This window comes from Tupaia chinensis, unplaced genomic scaffold, assembly GCF_000334495.1.
Source record: "Tupaia chinensis unplaced genomic scaffold, TupChi_1.0 Scaffold000216_1, whole genome shotgun sequence".
NCBI lineage: Eukaryota > Metazoa > Chordata > Mammalia > Scandentia > Tupaiidae > Tupaia > Tupaia belangeri.
Window position 1 is genome coordinate 433,776 of NW_006159691.1, and position 14,189 is coordinate 447,964.

At 53.9% G+C, this 14,189-nt stretch overlaps 1 protein-coding gene across 1 annotated transcript in view; it reads right to left on the minus strand.

The window, feature by feature from the left end:
• Positions 1-942: 942 nt before the first annotated feature.
• CCN5 (cellular communication network factor 5) overlaps positions 943-14,189 on the minus strand; it is a 15,751-nt gene continuing 2,504 nt past the window's right edge. The window contains exons 3-5 of the mRNA XM_006147556.2: positions 11,026-11,242; positions 4,560-4,814; positions 943-1,847 (exon numbers count right to left, since the gene is read on the minus strand). Of these exons, the coding sequence (XP_006147618.1) occupies positions 1,627-1,847; positions 4,560-4,814; positions 11,026-11,242 (693 nt within the window). The 3' untranslated portion in view covers positions 943-1,626. The remainder of the gene's footprint in view (positions 1,848-4,559; positions 4,815-11,025; positions 11,243-14,189) is intronic.

A 14,189-nucleotide genomic window follows, 5' to 3' on the forward strand; every position in this document is an offset into this window, starting at 1 on the left:
CTGAGAAACAAGAGGTGGCATTTGGGTCCAGCTGAGGCCTCCTCCCCACAGGCAGGCTCTGGGCTATTCATGCACTGAAGCGCCACTGGGGGGCAGCAGCTCCTCAGCTTTCCTCTTTTCCAAGCGTCCTCTAAAGCCACACGGTTCATCTTAACGCAGATTAGAATGAGGTGAGGTTTGTTCAAACACTGATTGCTGCGCCCTGGCTCTCAGCTGGGTAACTGATCCTCCACGTTAAATTTCTCTGCGTGTATTATGGTGAATATGAAAGAGCACCTACCAGGTGGGTCTCTATGTGAAGGTCAAAGGCAGACTGAGCGTGCCTCTGCTGCGGAAATCACACAGCGGTGCCTCTGAGGACGGGCCGTGGGGAAGGGGCCGGCGGCGCCTTCTGAGATGACAGAAGTGAATTGTACCTCCTTACAAGTGCTGGTTACATGAAGGCAGGAGGGTGTGGTCTGTGCCGAGATTCATTGAACCACGCACTCAAGACCTGTGCATTGAACGGAGTGTGAATCACACCTCAATAAAATGAGTGTAATAAGAAAAGGCCTGGTTTAAACATCAAGAATGTTTTCTAATTTCCTGCTTGGCTCCTGGTAGGCACACAGCTTTTACTTTTAAACAAACACAAGCAGACCGTGGAAGAGGATGTACAATTTATGTGCTTTGCCTTTTTTTTTTTCTTAAACAGTAAAACATGAGACTTCAAACAGCATTTCACACTTGGGTTGGCTCACTTGGGGCTCTGTTTCCCAGCCCTGGGAGGTGTCCCTCACTCTCCTCTGTTGGTCTCTAGTCAAATCTTTGAGAAGCACAGGCCCATGGAAGGTTATTTTTTTTTTTAAGAATTATTTATTTAATCTTATTTATTATTTAAAATTTGCTATAGGGCATGTGCGCTCACCAGAGAGAGACAGAGAGAAAGTGAGAAAGCAAGCCACCAGGTTCAGGACTCAAACTGCAGTCGGCCATATGGGAGTCCAGCACCTTAACCACCACACCACCTGCCGGTTCCCGGAAGGTTAATTCTCGCTAACAGAAATCAGGTTTCAGAGATCCTTTAAGGCCTGCTTCCTGACTTCCTTCAAGACTGCGATTTGGCCGAGTGAGGAGTGAGGTTCGCGGTCTGCCCTGGATGGGGCGGGCTTTCTCAGCACATGCGGGACACATTGTCTACGCCTAGACTCATATTCGGGAGGATTTTATGAAACTCCAAGAAAGGAAGGGGAGATTCAGGGTGTCCGTGTGCCCCCTCTTCACCTTTTCTGCAGAAAGGTGCCAGCCTAGCTCACCCCTACTGCAGCCTCATTGTTCAGGGAATGGTTGTCCCGCCTGCCCGGGGGCAGCTAGAGAGGAAGCCGCCATGTTTGATAAAGGCTATGGAGCCTGGGAATGCACCAGAAGCCCCTGGAAACCTTGGTAAGGCTCCCTGGTTGTGAGCTAGAGGAAGGGGGCCCGGGTCATGTACCCCCACTGTATCTCAGGGTCCAGACAGACCTGGGAGCTTGAGAACATTCTCGTCCTCCTGGCCATGGATGATGTCGTCCACAGCTAAGGGCAGGGCCCAGGCACAGGGCCACCCGCGGGGGGTAGTGGATGTCACGTCTCCATTTCCTGCTGGCTCTAGAAGACGCTGTTCCATGAGCTGTAGGGCCTGGCAGGTGGGCAGGGCCCAGGCAGGCACAGGCGGCGCTGGGTCTCCAGTCGGCAGAAGTGGTTCTGGTTGGTCACCCGAGTGGCCACGCCTAGCCCACAGGTGGTCGAGCAGGGACCCCAGGCTGTGCTCCATTCTGGGCAGGGGGCTCCAGGGGGTGGGGGAGCGATGAGGCTGGAAAACTGGGGTCCTGGAGGGAGAAAGAGGAGTCAGCCCTGTGTGCTCCGGGCTCAGCAGCCTTAGTCAAGGACCTCGGTTTCTTCTCATGTACATTTCCTCACAGTGGGCTGTTGGGGTTAATGACATAACGGAAGTGAAATACTTAGCTCAGCGCCTGGGACCGTAGGCACCCCACAAATACTGGGTGCCAGGGAGCTAGGACGCTGCTGGCCATGATGGTGCCCGGTAAGCAGTGAGCCCCCGTGGCTCTGTGGTCAGTAGCGTCTCACAGCCAGGCGCTACCTGCCTGGTGTGGTGCCGTGAGAGGTGACAAGGACACTAACGGTCACCGCTTCTTGCCTCTGGAACATCAGCCAGCCTTCCCTCCCCCAGGCTCCTCCCTCTCTGTTAATATTTGTGCATTCCGTCCTAGTCCTTTCCACTCGCGGTTCTTGCCGGGCGTCACTTGTCCCTACTGATTCCTCGGAGAATGTCTGGGTGTGTGGATGTCACAGCTGGGGGTGGCCGCTGGTACCCAGTGGGTAGAAGTCAGGAAAATGGCTAAGCACCTCACAACTCACAGGAGAGCCCTGGCGCCCCCAGCCCCCTGCCTGAGGATTACTCAGCCCAAATGTCCCTAGCTGACGCTGAGAAACCCTGCACGTCTACACACACGTGCAATGCATGTGGTGTATGTGTGGACGTCCACCTGTGTGTGTATGCATATGCAGTGCATGCGTCTACACCTACCTGTGTGTGCACACACGTGTACGCACCGAGTTGTGCGTGTGCACACACACACGTGTCATATGTACACACAGTGGCCAGCAAGTTGGTGTTAGGGTTTCTCTTCCTGCCTCACATTCGGTAACAGCTACCAGCAGTGTGGTCCTGTCGCGGGGCCCTGTCGTAACCGCTCTCCTTGCACTGATTCACTTAGTCCTCACCATAAGAGCTCTCTCCTCTTATTTGCTCCTTTTTATAGTTGCAGGAACTGAGGCCCAGAGAAGTGAAGAGACTTTTCAGAGTCACACAGTGGAGAAGTGGTGGAGTTGGGCTTAGAACCTGTGAGATGCCACACACTCCATAGACTCTCTGGCCTTCCCTGCAGGCAGCATCACTTCTAGAAACCACCCTTCTTCAGCTGTCTTCCTTTTTAAGTCACATTCATGTACTACTGATTACTTTTTGAATTTTCTATTTTATTTTATTTTGATTATTATTAGTTTTGGAGAGGTTTTTGCTATAGGGCATGTGTGCTCGCCAAAAAGACAGAGAGAGACAGAGATAGAAAGCAAGAAATTACCCCCCAGAGGGGATGGCCACGCCACAATCCCTTCTCCTCCATTCTCCTCTTGGGATCTTGGGCACGCCCGTACATGTGCCCGGCATGAGTTTAAGCCACCGGGTCTGGGACTCGAACTGCGGGCAACTACATGGGAGTCCAGAGACATAGCCATTACACCAACTACTGGTCCCTATTTTTTTTTTTTTAACTTGACAGGAAGAGACAGAGAGAGGGAAAGGGAAAGTGAGAAAGCAAGCCACCAGGTCCAGGACTTGAACCACAGTCAGCCATGTGGGAGTCCAGTACCTTAACCATACCACCTGCCAGCCCCATCATGCACTACTAATGATTTTTTAAAAGTAACATAACAAACTCTCTAAAACTGAAGAGCTTATAGCAAGTGGGAAGTAACTCTTGTTCATCTCTGCCCACCCCTCGGCCCATGTTCCAGAGCCACCCAGCCACCTTGCCTAGCTCAGTTCCTCTTTAGGTAAGTCCAAATAATAATTAATAATATTATGTTATTAATATGTATTAGTATAGGGGCCAGCAGGTGGCGTGGTGGTTAAGGCACTGGACTCCCATATGGCCAGCTGAAGTGTGAGTTCCAGACCTAGTGACTTGCTTTCTCGCTTTCCCTCTCTCTTTCTCTGGTCAAATTTAAAAAAAAAAAACGATAATAAATTTTAAAAATGTGTCAGTATATTAAAAATGTTTATTATAATAGTATACTCACATACCATTTTAAAGAGATTTTTGCTATAGGGTGCATACCTTCATTGGAGAGACAGAGAGAGAAAGCAAGAAATCACACACCCCTCGGGAGGGGGAGGAATGGCCACACCGCAATCCCTTCTCCTCCATTCTACTCTCAGGATTTTGGGCACACATGCACACACACCCAGTGTGAGCTTTAAGCCACCAGATCTGGGACTCAAACCCCAGTTGACTACGTGGGAGTTCAGCAGCCTAATGATTAAGCCACCTGCTGGTCCCACATCATATCATATTATGTCTGGTATGAATTGGGAGAATTTGACTCTAATTTCTTAACCCTACTTCCCACTCCGAACCCAATCTTAATTTGTAATTATTTATTATTTTTAATTCCGTATTTATTTATTTTTAAAAAGGACTTATTTTATTAAACTTTATTTATTTATTTCAATTTGAGCAGAGAGGAACAGCGTGAGAGAGAGAGAGAGAGTGGGAAAGTGAGAAAGCAAGCCTCCAGGTCCGAGACTCAGATTGCGGTCGGCCACATGGGAGTCCAGCGCTTAAACAACCCGCTTCTTGCTGGGGCTTGAGGGAGCCTGGTGCTCCTCCTCTCCCTCTCCCCGTCTCCTCAGCCCTCTCCCAGCTTCCGTGGCATCCCTAGGTCCTGGTACCTAAGAGGCCCTGTCCCCCTGGCTCCCTCAGGCATCCCATTGCGCCCAGCTGGCCCCCGGCACTCACCTTGGACTGGAAGAGGCTGGACCCCCAGCCCCACTCCCTGGTCGCATACCCACTCTGGGCAGCACTTGCCCGGGACCTCGACCCTGCGTGGGTGGGGACAGTCCCAGCTGGGCAGCCGGATGTCCTCGCTGCACAGGGGCACGCAGGTGAAGCCTCCGTCCTCACAGCGGCAGCGGACCCTGCAGTGGGGCTGGAAGGTCTCCCCGTCTCGGTACAGGCGGCCGTTCACCTCGCAGCTCCCGTCGTCCTCGCCCACTGCACAGGAGAACCCAGGTCAGTGGGCGTCCACCCTCTGCAGAGCTGGCCCAGCGCGGCTGGGGAGGCTGTGCCCTCCCGGGACCTGAGCCCCTGCCCTCCAGCCAAGCAACATTCCTCCCAGCCCCCAGCCCAAGAGAACCTGTAGCAAGGCAGCCTGGCACCCTGATCCTGGCACAGGGTTTTCAGAACGTTAATTGGTTGGAGCCTCAGCTCTGCCCATGCTTAGCTATGGCCCTTGATCAAGTGACGTCACCATTTCTTGCCTCAGTTTCCTCATCTGCAAAATGGGATATACTGGTACTTTATAGGATGGTATAACCCAAAATGAGGGGACGTAGCGTAGGCATCTAACACGAAGGAGACCATCCCCAGATCCCAGTGCTCTGCTATAGTTGGTGTAATTGTTACACAATAATAACAGTTAGCCATTGTGTACTCATTATGGTGATTCCATGCAACGAACGCATCTTCCACCTCTGTAGTCCTCACTGCGAGGCAAGGGCTTAACTTGCTGGCTGTGTGACCTGGGCTAAGTTACTTAACGTCTCTGAGTGTGACCTGAACAGTAGCAGTAAGACAGTCATTTATACTTTGGGGTACATGAGATACTATGTACACGGCGCCTAGCGTGGGGCTGGGAGTGCAGTCAGTGCTCTGAGAACCCTGAATGGAGCCCTCAGAGGTGGGCGTCACCACCATTTCCTCCCCTGAGCACGGATTCTGTGAGCTGGAGCCCGGGATGCATGCTTGGCACCCTGTGTGTCTGCTCAGAGCCTGGACGGGGCACGCAGAACCTCCAGAAATGCCCCTTGAGTGTATACCTGGCACGTGAGACCCTAATCACGTGAATAGTTCTGACTCCTCGTAACTCCAGGGATATTTCTCGTGCCCCTGCCCCAGGTGGCTCTAGACAGGGACAAGACAGTTCATGCCACCACGGTCTTTTGGGTAGTTGACAGAGGCGAAGTCACTGTCTCCGAGACAGCATGAGGAGGGGAATGAGCTGCTTGGGAAGTGCAGAGAGACTCTGCACCCACACTCATGTGTGGGTGTGAGAGTGCACGAGTGTGTGTTGGGGTGCTTCCTGGAGACCTGGGTGGCAACTGAGCCAGCTCTGCTGGAGCAGGTTCTCCCAGGACCGCGGAGAGAAACCCGTCAGGCCCGTACACACACGGGGCTCCAGAACCATGCACGTTTGGGTTCCCCCCCTGGGGCCCGGCTTGCTAGCTGTGAGACCTGGGGCCAGTTACTCCACCTCTCGGAGCCCCTGCACCCGCCCACGGGAATGCTGAACAGTTAACATCAGAGCGGGCGGACTTCGAGCGTTCTGCTCCAAGCCTGGCACACAGCAGCTGCTCGGTCGTGGAAGTGGGTTATGCGTACGCTCCTGGGGAGGGCAGGACCGGACCAGCTCCTCTCACTCCTTCCTCCCCCCAGGCCACAGGCTCTGGCTCCTGGCCCTGACATTTTGGCCTGGCCCACGTGGCTGCTGGTTTCCTGGAAACTGCACCTTCCTCCTCCCCAGCCTGGACTGGCTCCTGGTGCCCTGTGCTGGGCCTCCAGGGTGCTGGATGACCTGTCCTTGAGGGCTTGTTCAGGAAAACCAGCAGGATCCTTGTAGCGTTTCCTGCACTTCCCTGGGGTCCTCCAGCTCAGAACTGGTTGGGGGCGGGGAGGGAGGAAGGACGCCATTGACCCAGGATCTGGGCTCCCTATGTACAGTCCCAGATGTCGCCGGGAGCTCCTCACCTCTCCATACCCATATGCAGTTATCAAAACCCGACCCCTGCTTCTGCAACGTCCCCTTCCCCAGTACCCTCGCTCAGATAACGCCCTCCCTGGAGTTCCCACGGCCTCTTCTAGGCACACACAATCCTTTTTGTATTTGTTTGTTTGTTTACTTTTGGAGTTTGTTTTAAGAATTATTCTTTTGGGAACCAGCAGTTAGCGTATTGGCTATGTCGCTGGACTCCCACGTAGTCGACTGCGGTTCACGTCCCGGACCCGGTGACTTAAAAACTCACGCCAGGCGCATGTGCGTGCGTGCCCAAGATCCCGAGAGGAGAATGGAGGAGAAGGGATTGCGGCGTGACCATTCCCCCTGGGGGGTGATTTCTCGCTTTCTGTCTCTATGTCTCTGTCTGTCTGGCGAGTGCACGTGTCCTATAGTGAAAAACCTCTCCAAAAAAAAAAAAAAAAAGAATTATTCTTTTAATTTTATTTATTATTATTTTTTTTTTTAATTTGCTATAGGGCACATGTGCTCACCAGAGAGAGAGAGAAAAAAAGTGGGAAAGTTAGCTGCCAGGTCTGGGACTCAAACCGCTGTTGGCCATGAGGGGAGTTCAGAGCCACAACCACCATGCCACCTGCTGGCCTCACAGAGGCACTATCTCATCATCTGGGGATGTCTGTAGTCTTTTGTCCCGTCGGGGAATCCCTTATAGGGGCAGCAATGCTAGGATTTTGCGTGTTGGGAGGGGTTGTTTGAGTACCTTTATTGTATACTGTGTGACCTTAGGCAGGTGACTTAACCTCTCTGAGGTCCAGTTCTCCTATCTACAAAATAGGGGTAATAACAGGACCTACCTCGATATTAAGGACAAAATGAAACCTGACCTGTAAAGGAGTTGCTCACGTTGGTTCCTATACCGCGAGTCCCCTAGAACTATTTTTATTATTGATTCACTCAGCAAGTATTTGCTGACTGCCTTCCATGGGCAAAGCCCAGATCTGGGCACTTGTGATCCAGCGATGCATAAAACGGCGAAAACCCTGCCCTTCCTGGAGTTTCTGCTCTCGCGGAAATAAACACAGTAAACTGGTGGGCTTCTTATGTCAGCTGGTGACAAGTGCCAGAAAAACAGAGGAGGGCGACGGAGAGGGGAGAGAGTTGCAGTTTTTAAATGTGGTCAGGGAAGGTCTCGCTGAGACGGTGATACTCGAGTGAAGATGTGAAGGAGACAAGGAACCCTCCATGCAGGTGTCTGGAGACAGGACACAGACAGGAGACAGGACACAGACAGGAAACAGCCCACGCAAAGGCCCTGAGGTGGGATCCTGCCTGGGGAGTTTAAGGGATAGCCAGAAAGCCAATGTGGCCGGAGCAGAGAGCAGGAGAGAGGGAGGCGGGGAGGCCAGAGAGGAAACCGGACCGCGATGCCCTGGGCACTCTGGCTTTTAGTCTGACGGATGGGCAGTCATTGGAGGGTCTGCAGCAGAGGAGGGACGAGATCTGACTCGTGTAGCAGGAACCCTCTGACTGCTGAGTTGAGAATAGACCAGAAGGCGAAGGCAGAGCAGAGAGAATTACGGGGCTGCTGTGAAATCCAGGAACACAGTGGCACGTCTCAGACCAGGCTGGTAGTGGTGAGGCTGGAGAGCGTCCGATTCTGGAAATGCAGTGAAGAATTTGCTCGTGGCTAGCGCGTGGGAGGTGAGAGAGAGAGACAGATGGAAGCAGTGACTCCCGGTCTCGAGCCTGAGCCAGGAAGGAGGGGCCTGCTGTCACCTGACCGGGAAGCTACAAGTTTGGGGGGGTGGGACAGCAGGAGCCCCATGTTGAGAATCTGCAGCACAGCACAAGGCTTGGCTTGGAGCAGCCTGGGGGGGGAATGATGAGGGACAGGAGCATGTCCTCGCAGAGCCCGGAAGTCAGACTCAGCCCCTGCGGGGGCTCTCCAACTGCAACATCTCAAAGTGGTTCAGAGCACCGAGCCTCAGGAGCACTCTCCATGCTCCTGGCCCTGGGCTGGGCGCGGCAGGAAGACCAGGGACCAAGTAAATTCTTGGCTTCCGAGTATTTAGTCTGAATTAAGCTACAGTAAGAAAAGCCCCTCAGAACTACTGACAAGAATAGCCACAAGTCATATGCTGAGTGCCAGGCAGGGGAGGAATGGAGCTCGAGCCCTGAGTTCAAATCCCAGCTCTGCTACTTAATAAGCTATGTGACCTTGAGCGGGTAACATAAACTCTCTGGGCCACTTTTTTTTTTTTTTCCTATTTATAACTTAGGAATGACATTAGTTCCTACTTAATATGGTTGCTGTGAAATTAAACAAGTTGATACCCATGAAACCCTCAATGCCTGGCACGTGGTTCGATAAATAAACTCTGTCAAGTGCTTCACACGTGTGCCGGCAGCTCTAAATCAGGGCCTGCAGGCTAAGTGCCACTTAACTCGGGTTTTTCTGTGTTTTCTCTCCAGCCTCACTGCTACCAATCAGCAACCTTCCGCGAGTTTACACAAGTCACCCCTTTCTCATGACTCAGCTCCCCTGATCAAATGCAGCCCTCACCGTGGCCTAGCGCTGATAACGCTCTGCCGTAACTGGCTGGTGTGGAACCAGGCTTTTCTCAGATTCGCCGTCAGTGATTCATCAGTCTCTCTCTGCCTTCCTCTCTCGTTTTTATTTTTATAAAAGTGGGACGAGCATATAGATGAAAGAGATGAGTTGTTCTATAAGCCTGATAATCTTAAAAAAAAAAAAGAAAGAAAGAAAGAAAGAAAAAAAGAGGGCCAGCCAGTGGTGTGGTGGTTAAGGCAGCTGGATCCCCCATGGCTGACTACACAATTCGAGCCCTGAATCCAGTGGCTTGAAGAATACACCACGTGCATGCCCCAAATCCTGAGATGAGAACGAAGGAGAAGGGACTCCAGGATAGCTGTGTCCCCACCCCCTGCTCAGGGGTGGTTTCTCACTTTCTCTCTCTGTCTCTCTCCAGCGATCGCACACGCTCAATATCCAATTTTTAAAAAGGAAGGAAGAAAGAAACAGGAAAAAAGGAACAATCTGTTCCCTCTTTCTATTTCTCTAGAGCAATGGTTCTAAATTGGTTTTTTTTTTTTTTTTGAGAGTTGCTCTCCAGAAAGACAGAGAGACAGAAAGCGAGAAATCTGCCCCCCCCCAGGGGGGATGACCCCGCCACAATCCCTTCTCCTCCATTCTCCTCTTGGGATCTTGAGCACACATGCCAGCGTGAGTTTAAGCCACCGGGTCCAGGACTCGATCCGTGGTCAACTACATGGGAGTCCAGTGACATGCCATTACACTAACTGCTGGTCCCACACACTGGGGGTAGTTTTGCCCCTGTGGGAATATTTGGCAATGCCTGAAGACAGACTGCCATGACCTGGGGGAGGCGCCACTGGTGTCTAGTCGGGAGAGGCCAGGGACACCCAGTCGTCTGCATGCACAGGCCAGTCCCCCACAGCAAAGAAGGATGTGGCCGCTAATGTCACCAGAGCAAGCGTGAGACCCTGCTCTGTGTCTTCAGCGGATACCGAAGCAGGGTGGGGAAAATTTAACACGCTCAAGGCCCCCAGTCAACAGCAAAGCTGGGAGGCTTTGCAAACTGTGGGCCGGGGGCCCCCACTCCAGGAGCCAAGAAGACAGGATTGTTGCTTCAGAGCCTGCTCCTTCAGGCTCCAAGCTGCGTGACATGAACATGAAGTGCATTGGTTAAAACTCTGAGCCTGGGACCAGCAGTTAGCGTAATGGCTGTGTCGCTGGACTCCCATGTAGTCGACTGCCGTTCGCTTCCAGGACCCGGTGTCTTAAAACTCACGCCAGGTGCGTGTGCGTGCGTGCCCAGGATCCTGAGAGGAGAATGGAAGAGAAGGGATTGTGGCATGGCCATCCCCCCTGGGGGGTGATTTCTCGCTTTCTGTCTCTCTGTCTGTCTGGCGAGAGCACGTGCCCTATAGCAAAAACCTCTCCAAGAAAAAACCTCTGAGCCTCAGTCTCCTCTTTTGTAAAATGGGTCTGATTTTCGGGAGGCTGACGTGACCTGTATAGTGAGTGCTTAGCATAGAGCCTGACACCTGCTACATCCTAAAGAGGGGGATGGGCTCTTTTTCCCCCAAAAATATTGTGAGGATCCAGGGAAGGGGATGATGACTACTGGTTTGAAGAATCTGGGAGGACTTCTCAGGGGAGGCGTTTGAGCTTGGCTTTGATGGTTGGCTATGATATGGAGAGGTAGGAGAGGAGAAAGGCTGTTCAGGCGGTGGGCATGGTCTGAGCCACAGCCAAGAGGGGAGAGGTGGGGAGTGGGGCAGGAACCTTGGGTCACCAGGTTCAGCTGCAGTGAGCAGTGCGACTGAAGCAAGGCTAGGAGGAGAGCCACAGGGGGCGCTGCTCTCGGATTCTGGACTCCGACCGGGCCCTCCCACGCACCCCTCCAGCAGTCCCGCAAACCTGCTTACAGAGGCACACAGCCCCCTGGCCGCCAGGGCCCTCCCCCTGCTGGCAGACCAGGCCCTGGCTGGCGTCGCAGACGTGGAGGTGGTCGCAGGGCTCCCCCAGCCGCCGAGCACAGACCCGACAGCAGCCGCAGCCGTCCAGCACCAGGGGCGCCCCCGGCAGGCATCGGGGTGGTGGCCAGGGGCAGGCACATGATGTGGGGCACAGCTGGGCACACACCTGAGGAGACAGAGACCTCGCTCAGCCATGGGGTTCCAAGGTGGGCAGTATGGGCCACAGCTTGGCCTCAGCCTTGGAGATCTCGAACCCAGCAGGCCCACGGTGCTCCCTGAGGCAGCAGGAGCCTGGGGTCAGGAACTAGGACTGAGGGCGAGAGCTCCTGCCCGACTCTGCCCCTTATTAGCCGCGTGGCCTTGAGCAAGCCACGTAAGCGCTCCGAGCCCCGGGTCCCTCATCTGTGAGGCGAGGGCAGTCGTGTCTACCTCAGGGGGCTGTCTGAGGAGTTTGTGAAACCACGGGCATCCAACCCTCGGCACCTGGCCTGACAGGCGACGGTTAGCTGGGGTGATCGTGACCGTTAATGGCCACAGAGGGCTCAGCCCAGCTCTCCAGGGCTCACAGAGAGGCACAGGCGACACACCAGACTGAACAGCAGGGGGCATGTTTTTCAGCATGGACACTATCTCAAAACCAAGGTATCGGAGTTTTTGATCTTTGGAACAATTCAAACGTGTTTCCCAGCCCAGCTGTGCACCAAATCAGTCAACAAACTTGGTAAAATAACGACCCCCAGGGTCCCTCGTGGGCTTACCAAATGAGGAGCCCCAGGGGTGGGACCCTGGAATCTGTATTCGAGCTGTCCAGGGGGTTCTGGAATGTGGTTAGGGTTTTGGCACTGCTGACCAGTCTAACCTGCCTCCCCCGCCAGGTACAGATGGGGAAACTGAGCTCCGCAGAGGAGGAAGACTTGCCAGACATCAGTGTGTTAGCTGCAGGGCCAGGCAATGCCAAGTCGCACTCCCCAGGAGGCCCCAGGGATGGGGATGGGGTAGACTTCTCCTGTAATAGGCAGGGTGGATGTGTCAACCCAAGCGACCCAAATGTCCCTTCCCATCCAGGGCAAAGAAATAACCAAACTGCACACCAGATGCCATGGGATCCTTGGATGCCCACTTGAAGACCAAGAGGTAGGTCCCCCCACAACAGAATTCAATATATTCCCAGAGGCCCCAGTGGTGGGGCCCAATCTTGAGTAGGATCCTTGGGAGATGAAAGGGCTTTGTCTAGACCAGGGAAGACTTGCTGTTTAGGAAGATGAGATTAATGACCTGATACCTCCTGTGTGGGCCTGAAGCAGGCACAGACCCCTTGGCCCTAGCCTCTGCCCAGCCCTAGTACCCCCGAGTCCTGCAAATCTGCTTCCGGTTGCCTGCAGATCCCAACCTGGCCACCAGGCGCCCTGACTGTCCTGTTCGTTTGTCTCAAACTGGCCGACCCTGACCGCAGCTGGTAGGGTTGCAAACTAGGATGCAGTGACTCTCCCACCTAGGACGAGGCAGAACATGCCTGGCTGCTTCATAAGGAAATGAGGTTCCATCTTTGCAGGAATTTCCGTTCTAGAGAAGATGCCCAGCCTTGCCCCTCAAGGTGTAGTCAGGGCCAACAGCAATAGCTGAACAAGCAAGGAGATTGCTAGAAATGCGATACCTAGAGGCCAGCAGGTAGTGTGGTAGTTGGAGTACTGAACTCCTACAAGGCCGACTGCAGTTCGAGTCCTGGACCCGGCAGCCTGAGAATCACACCAGGCGTGTATGAATGCGTGCCCAAAGTCCCCAGAGGAGGAGGGAGGAGAAGGGATGTAGCATGACCGTGTTCCCCGGGGAGGGGGGATGATATCTCACGTTCCCTCTCTCTGCCTCTCTCTCTCTCTCTCCAGTGAGTGCACATACCCTATCAAAAATAAAAGAAAGAAAAAAAAGAAAGAGAAAGGAAGAAAGAAAGAAATACAGCACCTAAGTCCCTTCTCTCTAAATAAATCTGAATCTGCATTCCAATAAATCCAAAAGTTTCACGTAAAATTGATCTGAGAAGAAATAGGCTAGACTCCTGGGTTTCCTTCCAAATCAGAGGTTCAGCTCCCTTGGTGTGTGGGCCGTGAGGGACCCTGACCAGAATGGACTCTCGCATCCCTCCTACCTGAACACGGGGCCCAGGAAACAGACCCTCTGCTGCATACCAACTCCACTGCAGGCCCTGTCTCAGGCAAGCATGGTGGGGGCTGGACTCTGAGGTCCTGACACCTGGAGAGGACATCTGTGGGACCCGTGATCACAGCTCAGAGCGACCGCACGTCACACCACGTGGATACCAAGCACTGAGCCGTTGCACTGTCGAGCCCAACCCTCCGGGGATGGCTTCATAATTTTGTCTACTCTGAAGGTGGGAAACCACGCTCACTGCTCACTGCCGTGTCGTAAGAGCCGGGCAGAGGCAGAGTCAGGATCAGAACCCAGGTCCCCGGGAATCCAAGGTCAGACTCTTGGTTACTACACCTACCACTTGTCCCCTAGGGGCTGTGAGGCCAGCTTAGCCTCTGCAACCATTTATCCATTTATTCTAGAAGGACAATGACAGTGGAGAGCCAGTGTTTGGGCATAGCCAAGGAGTAGGCCCTCCCCGCCTCCCTGGATCCCCGTACTCTCCCTAACCGCCTGTCTCTATGTTCAGGCTGTCCCATTGTGCCTCAGTTTCCCCAGAGCCTTGCTTGGTCACTGGGAGCAAGACTTGGTGGGAGGAGTACCTGACATGGAGTTCACTGGATGAGCGTCAAGATCGAGGTTCCCCCACTGACTTGCCACGTGACAGAACACAGGGCTTACCCGCGCCTGTGGCCTCGGGGCGCGGTGTTCGCCTCCACACTATGGAGTGGAGGCCGCCTCTCTGAGAGATGACGGGGATGGAAGGAGGCCCTGGCCAGCTCCTGCGCACTGAGACTTTGCAGGCCTCTGCCTCCAGCCCTGTGCACAGCCCTGAGTGCAGGAGCCGCGGCCTGGCCTGGAGAGGGCGCTCTGTCCCTGAGGGCTGGCGTGGCCTTGCATGTCCGTGATGGCCCCGGGCTTCTGTGCAGGGTGCTGCCCGGGGCCCAGGGACCAGGGACCAGGGAAGA